Source organism: Zonotrichia albicollis, chromosome 7 (genome assembly GCF_047830755.1).
Source record: "Zonotrichia albicollis isolate bZonAlb1 chromosome 7, bZonAlb1.hap1, whole genome shotgun sequence".
Taxonomy (NCBI): Eukaryota; Metazoa; Chordata; class Aves; order Passeriformes; family Passerellidae; genus Zonotrichia; species Zonotrichia albicollis.
In genome coordinates, this window is record NC_133825.1 from 11476308 (window position 1) to 11489611 (window position 13304).

At 52.5% G+C, this 13304-nt stretch overlaps 1 protein-coding gene across 1 annotated transcript; it reads left to right on the forward strand.

Moving 5' to 3' along the window:
* Nucleotides 1-1573: 1573 nt before the first annotated feature.
* Nucleotides 1574-12993, forward strand: LOC141729624 (uncharacterized). The gene is made up of 3 exons (XM_074544336.1): nt 1574-1759; nt 11031-11096; nt 11250-12993. The coding sequence occupies exons 2-3, from the start codon at nt 11075-11077 to the stop codon at nt 12170-12172; spliced, it is 945 nt and encodes a 314-aa protein (XP_074400437.1). The 5' UTR covers nt 1574-1759; nt 11031-11074; the 3' UTR covers nt 12173-12993.
* The last annotated feature ends 311 nt before the right edge of the window (nt 12994-13304 follow it).

The following is a 13304-nucleotide window of genomic DNA, read 5'->3' on the forward strand; positions in this document are numbered from 1 at the left end:
GCCCTGTCTTTGTCCCTGGGCCCTATTCAGCTCTGTGCCCTGTTCCTGTACCAATAAACCCAGTTTGCTGCAGATCATACCCAGACCCATCCTGCCGACTTTGTCAGCTTTATAAAGCAGCCGTGAGCTTCGGGCTCCGGAGTGCCGGACGCTCCAAGGGCCTCGGCAGCGCCAGGACGCTCCAGGCTGGGACAGCCAGGCAGGGCAGGAGGAATCACTGCCCCTTTCCCCTCTCTGCTGCTCCATCTCCCAGCCCAGCATCGCTGCAGGACAGCCTCACTGCCAACGCCATCCTGCCAGGGATGGACTGGGGGGATCTCCTTCCCCTTCCCTCTGCCATGGAGGCAAATCCCATCTTCTCCTTGTCCACCCTCCTTCCTCTCCTCATTCTGTCCTACATCCATCCACGTTCCTTTCCCATCTCCTTCTCCCTTGTTCCTTCTTGTTCCTTCCTCTCCTCCTGCCTTTTCCTTTTGCCTTCTCCCTCTCCTTGTCCTTCCTCCCCCAGGCACTGAGCTGCAGACAGAGACAAGGGAGAACAAATCCCTGTGACAGAGCCTCGTGGAAGAGGCCATTTGGAACGGCTCCATGGTGCAGGAATCCAACGGGGAGGAAAAGCGCCAGAGATCCCACACGAGGAGGGGCTGCAAAAGCAGCCCGGGGAGCTGTGAGGGGGTAAAACCCTCCATGTGCTGGGAAGGGTTTGGGGACTGTGAGAAGAGCTTCACGCAGGGCTCAGCCTATTCCTGGTGCCTCCAAATACGCCAGTGCCAGATGCAGAGATCAACGGGGCTGCAGAGATCCCCCTGCAGCCCCCGGAGCAGCCACGCTGAGCACGGCGATGCCTGAGAGGAGGCTGTGACCCTATGGCCAGAGGGCCCCGCTGGAGCAGCCTGTCCTGGCAGGACTGACCCCGGGGCACAGTGACCCACGCTGCAGCACTTGGAGGGGGCTGTGCCCCGTGGGATGGACTCAGCTCAGAGAAGTTCCTGGAGAAGTCTCCGGTGGGAGAGAGCCCAGGGTGCAGCAGGGGAGCGACTCCTGTCCCTGGGCAGAGGGAGAAGCCCCGGGGCATGAACTGAGCCCGGCCCCATTCCCTGTCTGCGGCACTGCCGGGGTAGGAGGTGCAGCTGGAAGGAGGGAGGCGTGGGGGAAAGATGGATTTAAGGCACTTTACTTTACTTCTCATTATCCTGCTCTGAGTTTTTGGAGTTTTCCGCCAGAAATCTCTCCCCTCCCCCACTCATCCACAGGGGTTTGGGGCGGTTTTCCCTTTTTGGGGGAAACCAAAGCGATGCACTGATGCTCCTAATTAGGGGTAGGAGAAATGAGGTTCCAGGGCTTCCCACTGAGCCAGAGCCACCGGAGCCGCAGTGCCGGGAAAGCCGTGCCGGGAGCTGCGGAGAAGTTTCTTTGTGTTTTCAGCTCAATCCCTCTCGGACCCGGGCCCGTTCCAGGGCTGTTCCTCAGCTCCGGCTCTGCCCTCACGCAGCCCGGGGGGGAACCTGAGAGCGCGGGGCGGGGCTGTGTCGTGCGCAGAGCCCGCCCCTGGCTGGGATTGGGCGATGGTGCCGTCAGTCGTGGTTGTGGCGCGCTGATTGGTGGGAGCGGGGCGGAGCAGGGCCCCGGTGGCGGGCTGAGGGCGGCTGTGGCTGGGCAGTGGCGCCATTGTCGGGGGCGTGTGTGCGGTCCCGCGAGTGGTGGCAGCGGCCGGAGCGCGCTGAGGCGGCGGCGGAGCTCGGAGGCGGCCGCAGCGCAGGTGGGAGCCGCGCTGGGTTGTGCGGGGGCTCGGGGCTGGCTGCGGGCCTCGGGGACGGCAGGGGGCTCGGGCGGGTTCGTTGTGCCGTGTCCGGCCCGTGTTGCCGCTGGCGTGAGGGCGCTGCGGGAGCGGCTGCCCGCGGTCTCCTTGCGGCCGCTGCCTCGGCAGGAGCCGCTGCCGGAGCAGCGCTGGCTCGGCCCGGTTGCTGTGGCTGGGACAGAGGGGCTGCCCCGTGCCCGGGGCTGTGCGGGGAATTCCCGTGGCCGGAGGTTTCTGTGCCCAGAGGAGTCAGAGGAGTCCTGTAAAAGTGACTTTATTGCTGAGCAGAGGGAGAGGCCGTGGGGCATTTGCCGTGCGCTCTCTGCCATTGTTGTAGTTCGCAGCTTCCTTTTTATCCTCATTTTCCCGGCTGTGTCTCCCTTTGCCCACTGGCTGAGGTACTTGGAAGGTTCAGACCTCCCGATCGGCCAACTGCATGTCCTCGTTATTGTGCATCCCCACTTCTGTAAAACAGCCGATATTCACGGCTCTGTTAAGTTTTTATTCTTGTCGAAGTTCAGGAATTTAGTGGGACTTTGTCTGAGTAGCGGTCCGTGTTAATTAGTAAGAGTTTTTGAAACTGATGGTTTCTCCCTTCCTTATCTACGACTCCCTGACCCAATCTCCGGGAAGATTCACTCAGTGAATTTTTTTTTTTTCTTTTTTCCTTACTGAGTCTTCTTTGGTTTTGCGATTATTCTCAGTGCCCTCATTCCCAGTCCTTCTGTAGCCGTTTCTGGATCAGGAGGCCTGGCTGCCATTCGCATCCCCTCGCTCAGCTGCTGAATGAGCTGCACTCTCAAGGTGTGGAGCATGGTAAAAAGATGTTGTTGCTGCAGCACATCAGAGGAGAAACAGCATTCGTTTAACACATAATCTGCCAGGGAGCCACAAAACCGTGTCCCATTCCCATTCTTTCCACGTTTGGACTGGTAGATGAGCTGCTTTCTTCTTTCCTTTGTTATCTGTTTCATCACTTTTCCTTTGTGATCTATTTGCCAACAGCAGTTTGAGTCATTTAATTTTCCACAAACTCCTACTCCTTCTGATAACAGATGATCTGATGCCATCCCATGGTGAAGTGTTGTGTTCCTCATTTCAGTGGATCGGTCGGCAGGAAGGTCAGGAGCTGGAGCTGTCTGATTGGTTATTATTGCGAGGGCAGCTTGTAATCTAATGATGCCATTGAAATGAGAAATGGGTTCTGTGGCTCCTGGTATGAATTGATTCGAGTTCCCAGGGGCTGGTCCATGGTGTTGTAGGATTTGTTCTGCTGGCCGTTCATCTTTTCCCGCTTTTGGGGGCTCCATTCAGCCAAGACTTCATCAATTTACCACTTTTCTCTAATTGAATCATAAAATACTTGGATTCCCAACTGATTTCCCTGAGCTTGTGGCAGCAAGAACATCTCTGCTCTAATATACCCTGTATAACACAAACAGTGACAACACATGTTGGAGTGGGCAGAGGGATGATTCCCCCCCCATTTATTTAAAGTGAAGTTTTCCCAATGTTGTCCATTTGCTCTTTCCCTTTGCAGCTTCACTCATTTGTGTTGCAGGGTCAGATATCCTCCCCCTGGGCTCTGCCTCCAGCTGTGCAAATTCCATCAGTGCCAGCAGGCAGAGCTTGGGGTGAGGGACAGAGGAAATCAGCTCAATTCCTGCCCCAGGCAAGAGACCCAGGTGCATTGCCCACACTTTGCCCAGCAGTGTTCATTTGCATTTCTAAAGCTCTTCTGCAGGCTGCCTGGAATGAAGCTTCCCTTCCTGCTGCTGGGCAATGTTGATGTTTTGTTGCTGGTCGTTATCTCTGTGGGTATCTTTTGTGCTGTTCCCAGTCTGTTCAGGTGTTAAATCTCTATTGAGTGGTGTAACACCCCTTGAAAAAAACCTTTAAAATAATTTCCCTAAGGCAAAGAAAACCAAGCCTGAGTAGAGAAATAAGGTTTAAAAGAACCGAAATCGGTACATTTGGCAGCAGTGCAATGGCAGGCAGCCCAGAGTGTGGGTGTCAGTGAGCCCCAGAGTGGAATTGTGCCCTGGTGTTCCCCAGCAGCTGTGGCAGTGCAGGCCCAGGCAGCGCTGAAGCTGCAGCAGTGGCAGCAAGGCATGGCCCCAGTGGCAGGAGATGGCAGAGGAGGGTGGCCAGGATTGCAGAGGATTCCAGGGGAGGATCTGTGGGCAGGCGCAGGGGCTTGGCCCGCTGTGGAGCCCTGGCTGCTGCTGTGTTGCCTTCAGGGCAGGCTCAGGGGCGGCCTCCCATCCTCCTGCTGCAGGCGGGAAGTGCAAATCTCCGGGGCTTCAGAGCCCTTGAGGCCAGGCTGAGGGGTCCCCCCGTGTTGAGCTGTGCTGGCGGCTGTTTGTGGCCTCAGGGACACTTGGCATGGGCCCCTTGGCCACCAGTGGTGCTGCTTTGCACTCCTTAGGCAGGAGCCGATGTCCTGGCTGGGTGTTGGCAGCAGCAAAGTGCCAGGGCAGGCTCTGTGCCAGCCCAGCTTGCTGTGGGAAAATATGTCTTGATATCTGCTCCAGTGGTTGCTGAAGCAGTGAGAATTGCTTTTGCCCCCCTGTTAGGTGCCATGGTGTCAGCAGAAGATATTGAAGCCTTCCTGCTCAGGGCATTTCAGTGCCAGGCTCCTCACAAGCACCCAGAGCTGGGCGGGTTGAGCTGAGCATGGGGCGGTGACCTGGGCTGTGTCTGATTCCCCTTCCTTAATAACAGCCTGTCTTGTAGCTCTTTTCCCTTCTGCTGCCCTTGCAGAGCCATCCACAAACACGTTTTCTCCCTCAGGCCAGGGAATGTCCCATCATCAATCTGTCCCAGCCTGGGTCTGGAGCTCTGTCCCTTGAGTGCAGTCCTGGGTTCCTTGCCAGCCCCTCTCCATGCTGTTCAAACAGGAGGCTGGGTGAAACCCTTGCCCTGTCCTCAGTTCTGAATCCTCCTGTGCCATTGAACAAGTTTCATATTGTAATAACCGAGCCCTGCTCATCCATTTAGAGGCTCTTTTGGTTGTCAAAGATTTAACATGATGCCAGACTTGAACTCTAGGAGGTCCTATAATAAGGTTAAACATTTTAGCACAAGAATTCCTTTGGCAAGACCCTGTTTAATATCCACCTATAATTCAAATTCTTTTTCCCTGTCTGGAAGGCCCAGGCCAGCCTCCTGAGTTAATCTTCATTTTAACACTTGAAAATTCTGTGTTTCCTCCTTGTGTCCATCCATCCAGTTTGTTGACTGGCAGGATAGGAGTGTTCTAGGGAGACATCCTTGGCTCCAAAAGCCCTGCCTTTAACAGGGACTCAATACCAGGCTGTGAGCCTTTCCTTCCCGCTCTTGGAACAGGATATTGCTTGTCTTTTTTGCTTTCAAGTAATTTGTATAGGCTCCATATCTAATTTTCCCTATTTCCCTGGGACTGCCCCGCTTTGGGGTTCACTTCAGCATAGGCCTTTGTTTTGCGGAGAAAAGAAGAAACCTCACAACTTTATAAAAGTTGTAAAGCTCGGTATGTTTATTTACGGCGCCGGACGCACACAGAGAAAAATTCTCTTCAAAAGGCATGCGTACCCCTGAAAATTTCAGACCTCCTTTTATCCCCCTTCCAAATGCATATGCATACAGTTTCATAATCAGTTCATACATATTCATCCTGCATGACACTTAGCACCAGTTCTTCTTTATCAAAGGAATTTCTAGGTCGGGGCAAATTGACCTCGTGGTCTTTTCTGTTTTTCTTTCTCTGTCTCCTTGCTGTCTCGGCATGGGAGTTTTTCCTTCAGCTTTGGCCTCACAGACTTTTCACCGTTGTTAGACACTTCACCTAATTCAGGATGGATCCCTACTCTGTCTCACCATGCCTGACATTTGGCACAGATGTACAACAGAACTGGCCTCTGTATCACTTTTCTTAATATTAATTTGTGTTAGGAGTTTAGTGATCAAATGCCTTCCCAGTAAATCATGATAACAATTAGGAGCAGATAAAACCTCATGCATTTCAAACCCATCTCCCACTTCTGCTAACAGTGGTTGAATAAAACCACACATCTTTCCCACTGATCCCCTGAATAATGAGACATTTTCGGCATTTCCCCCCCCTTAGGTCTAAGGTTCAGAGTGGATTGAGAGGCCCCTGTGTCCATCAGGAAACAGCTCCTCTCAATGCAGACCCACCTGAATGTTCTCAAGGGCTGCAGTGTGGAGGGTCCCTGGAGTGATGGGAGCTGTGACAGCCCTGCCAATCCATGTCCATCAACGGGTGGACTTGCTGGTGCTGAGGGTGCTGCTGTCTGTGCTTGCAGTGTCCTTGTGCCCTGCAGCTGGAGCCCTGGTTCCTTGCCAGGGGCTGTTTGGGTGGGCTCTCCCCTGCCGAGGAGGGCAATGCCTCTGCCAGGTGCTTGTGGCCGAGCCGTGCCCTGGGTGCTGGGGCCCCCTTGGGCCCTGGGCTTGATCCCTCAGGGGCTGTAGGAACTGTGCCCTGGCCTTTGCCTTCAGCTTGGCCTTTTGCTGCTCCCTTCTTGCACTCACCTGCTGTGCCTTTGTGCCCAAGTGCTGCAGGGCCTTCTTGTGCCCCTCCTGCAGCCCCCTCAGTGCTTGTGGGTGCTTGTCTTGCTTTACAAGAGAGGTATCTGCTCGGGAAGGCAGAAAAAGCCTCTCTTGGAATGGAGAATGCAAATCCCCTCCCTCTTAATTTTTAGACTAGTGTAATCAAAGGGGCCTCAGGCAAAGATATGGGAATAGGAATACCAGTTCTTTACTAGTGTGTATAATAAAGCAAACAAACACCAACAGCTGCGGCACTGACGGCAAACAGAGCCCGGAGCCAGTCCCGGCCTTTGGGCTGCGGCGCTTTCCCCTTGGGTGCAGTTCTGGGCACGGCCGGCAGGGGTGCTGGTGGCTCCCGCGGGGCGGGGCAGCGCATCCCTCCCATGGGAACCTCTCTGAACGGGAATAGAGCAATCCCTTCATCTAACTCTTTCACTTTTTTACCTTCTATAGCCTTTCTCCCGTGTTTTGGGAATGAATTTGGAGAGGGCTGCCTTTAAACTGAGCTCCTAGTGTTTCAATAAGGTGCTTCCTCTAGAGAGAGTGAGTTTCCCTGAACAGCCGGAGCTGTGGTTACCACGGGGATGTAACTCAGAGCAGGACGGGGTCAGGGGAGGATATCCCGGCCAGGCTCGGTTGCAGTGTGGGCAGGGTCTGCAGCCGGAATCGGCAGAGGGGGATCTTACCGTGGAGCCCGAGGCGGAGCGTGGGCAGCCCCCACATGGCTGATGGCGGCTGATCCGGCAGGTCCCGGCAGAGCAAAGGCAGGTGGGAGAGCCCGGCAGCAGCGGCGGTGCCCAGCGCAGGTGGCACGGGCAGGGCAGCCGGAGATGGGATGGCTGGGACCCCCCTGGGTGCGGTGGGCGCGGTGACCTCGGAGCAGGCGGCAGGACAGAGCAATCCCCATCTTCCCCAGCATGGGCGGCAGAGCGGCCGCGGGCCCGGCAGTGGGAGCGGGGCACACAAATTGAGCGAGAGCGCCGGGGCAGGTGGAGCTGCCCTGGGCAGTGAGGCCGCAGCTGGGATGGAAAGCGGGGCAGGCGGAGCTGAGGCGGGCAGCGAGCCGGGACCGGGACAGGCGCCTCGGCCGCGAACGGAGGGGGCAAGAGCTGCAGAGGATCCCAGTCTCTTTCTGAGTTTTCCTCTTATTCCCTTTCATTTCCCCTTCTTCTTTTCTTGTTTTTTTCTCGGGGCTTTCTGATACTTTAAAGATTTTTATTTTCCTAAAATCTCCTGTCTAACATATGGCATATTCTCTTTCTTCTACATTAAATGGGTTTTTTTAACAAATAAATCCAGAGCCTAGCAAATCCAAACTTCTGCTTTGATACTTTGAAATGGTCGATGAGCTAACTCAGGACCTCCTAATGTTGTTTTTCGCATCACCTTTTTATTTATCCTTTGGCAAATTACGGATACATCCTAAATCCAAAAATGCCAGTGCACCCATAGTTCCTTAAAAAATGATCACACAATGCTTGAGTACCCCAGTGGGTTTTCTGATGCCTGTCTTCTAATACTTGCCTAGAAGCACATTTTATTAAGTAATTGTCTTCCATCAAGAAGTTTCCATTTCCCTGATTTATCTTGTTCATTTCCTGTCTTGTTTAATTCTTTTTTTTCAGCTTCCCTGAACTTTGGAATTTCCATGTTTTCGTCGTTTACTGTTAATATTAACATAACTCATTCAGCTCCATTTTCTGCTGCATCCTTAGCTTTGTGATTTGCCAAATTATTTCTTCCTCTTTCTGGGGTCTTTCCCTTTTGGAGTTCCATAATATGTACTATAGCTATCTCTTTTAGGTGATTGTAATGCCTCTAAAATAAGTTCCTCATGTACTAGTCCTTTTCTTCTTGAATTAAGTAATCTTTCTCCTTTCCAAATTTTTTATAGGTATGTACTACTCTAAAGGCATACCTTGAATCAGTATACATAGTTCCTTTATTTTGTGTTAAATATTCTAGTGTTCTTTTTAAAGTATATAATTCACAAGTTTGAGCTTACTAGTTTAAGGTTAATTTCCCTTTTTCCATAGTTTGCATCTTTTTCCCGTCCATTACTACATACCCTGTATTTTCTCCTTTTGTCAGGAGGTGTATCTCTGTTAGCTAACCTAACTCCCAAAGGACTATTTTTTTTTCTTTTTTGTCCCCTGTATCCACCTTACTGGTTTTCTGTCTCATTTTTCAAGATCTTCTCTATTCATCTTTTGCCTCTGATTCTGTTTCTCTGTTTCTGTCTTTCCCACCCTCAGGACACAGATCCCTGTTGACAGAGAATCGCGGGTCCCTGTGGCCCCCCCTGGCCTTGGGGTGGCCTCTGGGTCTCAGTATCTCAGGGCCTCCTGGGTGGGCCCTGACTCTGCTGCCTCCAGTGCCGTTCCCCTGTGAGGCTGATTTGTGTGTCACTCACACTCTTTAGCCACGGCCCCCTCACACGCCCTGGGGACAATGGCCCGTTTGCAGGTCACCTGTACCTTATGCCACAGCCCCCACACGCCAGGAGAACAATGGCTTATTTGTGGGTCACACACTCCTCTTTCCACAGCCCCCCTTCCCACCCACCCGGGAAGCTGAGGCTGATTTTGTGTGTGACTCACTCCCCACACAAGACAACAATAAGGTACCTTTTGTTATAAATGATCAAATCGAGAGCCAAACTTATAAGAAAATTTAGCAAAGATTTATTAATTTGTCTGCAAGACTGAAGTTCGGTTGTCCAAACCACCACAGCCAAGGGTCAGCGTCGAGCCCGGGTTCGGTGCTGGGTGAACACGGATCTGACCTGCTTTCTTTTACAGTTTATTCTGCTCGAGGCAGAGATGACCGAATGTTCTTTGTGTCTCTTCCCATGCATAACCTTGGCTTTACCTGTGCAGAGGTGGAAAAAGACTCAGTCCCGGTGTCTGATGTTGTCAGTAGACTCCAGGGAAGTCAGCATTCACATGCATCAGGGTGGTGGTGTGGATCATTGTGGTAGCTGTAATGTCGAGGCGTTAATCACTCTTGGCTGGACCTGGTGACCCGGGGAAGCCAGTGATTATCGCCCTGGAAGCTTCTATTCTTTCATTAAAAACCCCGATGTTTATCTCAACCAAATCCAGGAACTGGATGTATATGAATAAGACACTGCTCCTGGCCAGGATGGTCAAAAGACATAATGTGGATTTTACAATATTTTATACATTAATAGCATTAATTATCTGTACCATATACTACACTTTCACATCACCTATTACAAGTTGCGGTGTTTCTGGCCAGTCCTGGTGCTCTTGGATATCCCTCAAGCCAGCTGTGCTGTCCAATCCCAGATGTTCTTGAGCATATCCTCAATCCGGCAGAATTTTGCTCAATCATGGATGCTCTTGGAATGTTAATTCCTCAACCCAGCAGGTTTTAATTCTGGATGCTCTTGGGCTCTCTTATCCCTCAAACCAACAGAATTTTTAGGAGCCCCTTTTGTCCCGTTTCCTAGTGGATGGGGCTCGGAAACTCCTCTGCTCCCTTCCTCTGAGGGGTCCAGCCCCTCTCTGAGACCCAGTCCCAGTTACCCCGGGGGATTCTCTCACTCCTCTTCTCACTCGCTGTGTCTCTTTACTGGCTGCTTCCCTCGAGGAAAGTTGGAAACGCAGCGTGGGAGACTCCAGAACTCACTTGGCAGGTCTGGGACAACCAGCCCTCATCTCATTCACAGCCCAGAGAGAGAATGAGGGGAGAAGGGAGCCCGGGAGCCCAAACAGCCCCGGCATCCCGAAATGGGGAGAGCAAAGCGGGGGAGCTTTTGGCATTGCTGGGACTGCCAGCAGCCTGGGCAGGGCGGGCACCGAGGAGAAGGGGGACCCCCAATCCAAGCGTGACCCCCAGCAGCTGGGACAGGGGGGAACCGCCTGAACACCAGAGGGGAGGGACCGGGGACAGGGAACCTTTGGGAGGCATTTTCAGGGCTGAATCTGGGTGTTTGGGAGTTTTTTGTGGAGCACTGATGGCTGGTGACTTGTAGAGATGGACTTGGGCAGAGCGACCTTCAAACTCAATGTGTGTTGGGGAAGAACGAAAGCCTTATAAATACGATTGTCTGGCAAAAGATTTTGTGAACATAAAAAGTATAAGGAAGATTGAAATGAAAGCAATATCTGAGATACCTCAGTTAGTGATCAACTGAAAAACAATGGTGTGGCCCAACTGAAGGTAATCCCCTTTTGATGAAACAATTCCCTTTGCTCACAGACAGATCCAAGGGTCAGAGCAGACCCCACTAGCTCAATAAAAGGGGTCCAAAGAGGAGTTTTTAGAGTTTAAAATGTAACATAGTATGGTGATGTAATGATTTTTACAGGCTGTATGTAAATGCTCTAGGATTTGTATCTTGTACTAGATTGGTTAGTGAGAAATAGAACATTCAACACAGAAGAAGATTTAGTGTATTGTAACAGGAACCTTACTCTCTTACGCTCTTCTCCTCTTACTCTGTTACCCTCTCATCCTCTCTACCCCTCTCTTCTCTCGGGCCTGCTCCGAGCTGTGCCTGGCAACTCCAAGCAGGGCCCTGCACCCCGGCCCTTTGCAATAAACCGCAAGTTCCACGCCCTGGCTGCAGAGCTCTCTCGTCTCCGTCCGTCCCGACCGTCCTACCCCCCGACACTCCTACAAACGCTCTCATCCCTTGTTTTCCCCAAACCAGGATTTCCCATTGCCAGCCCCAGGGAGGCTGTGAGGAAGAGGAAGATGCCCCGGGACACTGAGGCAGGTGAGGAGGAAGTCAGTGCCCCTTTCCCCTCAGTGCTGCTCCATCTCCCAGCCCAGCACGGCCCTGCCTGCAGCTCAGACCTGGGGGGATCTCCTTGCCCTTGCCTGTGGCACGGAGGCAAATCCCATCCTGTCCTTGTCCTTCCTCCCCCAGAGCAGGAGCTGAGCATGGAGAGCAGGGAGGACAAATGCCCGCGGCAGAACCTGGTGGAAGAGGCTGTTTTGAGCGGCTCCACGGCGCAGGAAGCCAACGGGGAGGAAAAGCCCCGGAGATGCCGCACGAGGAGGGGCTGCAAACGCAGCCAGCGGGGATCTGAGGGGGAAAGAGCCAGCCTGGGCCAGGAAGGCGGCCGGAGATGGAGCCAGAGCTCGGAGCTGGTGCTCCATGAGCAGCTCCATGATGGGGAGAAGCCCCACACGTGCGAGGAGTGTGGGAAGAGCTTCAGGCAGAAAGGCGACCTGATTGTGCACCAGAGGATCCATACTGGGGAGAAGCCCTACGAGTGTGGGGAGTGTGGGAAGAGCTTCAGCCAGAGCTCCAGCCTGATTGTGCACCAGAGGATCCACACTGGGGAGAGGCCGTACAGGTGCGCCGAGTGTGGGATGTGCTTCAGCCAGAGCTCCAGCCTGATCACGCACCTGAGAACCCACACTGAGAAGAGGCCCTACGAGTGTTCCAAGTGTGGGAAGGGGTTTAGGACCAGCTCCCGTCTCCTCCGGCATTATCAGAGTCACAGAGAGGAGAGGCCCTTCCAATGCCCCTACTGCGGGAAGGGATTCAAGTACAACTCCAACCTCATCAGACACCGGCGCATCCACACAGGGGAGAGGTCCTACGAGTGTGATAAATGCAGGAAGAGGTTTCCGACCAGTTCCCATCTCCTCCAGCACTATTGGATTCACAGAGAGGAGAGGCCCTTCCACTGCCCTGACTGTGGGAAGGGATTCAAGCGCAACTCCGACCTCGTCACCCACCGGCGCATCCACACTGGGGAGAGGCCCTACGAGTGTCCCCAGTGTGGGAAGAGCTTTTGCAGCAGCTCTGCCTTGACCCAACACCAACGGAGGCACCACTAAGGGAAGCCCTGCGAGTGCCTCGAGTGCGGGCAGAGCTTCGTGCGCTGCTCCAGCTCCATCCCCCACTGGAGGAGGCACTTTGGGCACAGCCCTGGTCACTGACATTCCCTGTGATCCATGTTGGGAACACACCTGGCTGCTTCGCCTTTTGGTTTGGCCTCTGCTTCACCTTCATCCTTTAAAAACACCCAAAACTGGGTTAAATGAAGGAAATTGATCAAATAGATAGATCTGAAGTTCCATAATTGCTGAGTTGTTTTAGAGGGAATTTAGGATTTGGGGACACGTTCTGTGTGGAGTGCTGCTGTTGCTAAGAGGCAGGAATTTGATCTCACCCTTCTTGTGTTGCTAAGAACTCCTCCCCTGACCCCAACCCCAACTCCACCCTTGGGATACCCTATAAAAACTCCACGGCTCTGCCTTTGCCCTGTCTTTGGGGGATAAGAAATGGATTCCCAAAGGATCAGCCCTTTTTCCACTGGATTACAAAGGATCAGCCTCATTCTCTACTGGATTCCTAGAGGATCAAGCTTTTCCCACTGGATTCACAGAGGATCAGCGCTTTTCCACTGAATTCCGAAAGGATCAGCTCTTTTTCTACTGGGTTCTCCGGGGATCAGCCCGTTTCACACTGGATTCCAAGAGGATCAGCGTTTTTCACTGGATTCCCGGAGAATTCTCACACTGTCATTGTTGTTTTTTTGTTTTTACTACTGCATTTGTATTTTTAATTTTTCCTAATAAAGAATTGTTCTCTCTACGCCCATATCTTTTCCTGAGAGCCCCTTAATTTCAAATTATTATTCTTATTATTCTTCTTATTATTATTATTTATCAATGGGAGGGGGTATATATTTTCCATTCCAGTGGAAGCTCCTGAAATGGGGAAACACCCCCAAGGTCGGGCCATGTAAAATAGTTCTGGAAATATGTAGATTAGTTTTTGGATATGCATGAGGGTCTATGAATATGCAACAGACTGATGTAATTAAAACCAGATTAATTAAGGGATGTCCCCGAAAATAACTGGGGGGTCTTGGTGGCCATAACAACCTTTGCTCGAAGGTCCTGTCTCCCCTTACATCAGCTTGTTGCCTCTTCATCGACTTTTTGTGTATCCATTAACTGCTTC

Excerpts from the sequence above, each read along its gene's own strand:
- LOC141729624 (XM_074544336.1), top strand. The coding sequence starts at position 11,075 with ATGCCCCGGGACACTGAGGCAG. Across the intron at positions 11,097-11,249 it reads GCCCCGGGACACTGAGGCAG|AGCAGGAGCTGAGCATGGAG; the intron begins GTGAGGAGGAAG and ends TTCCTCCCCCAG.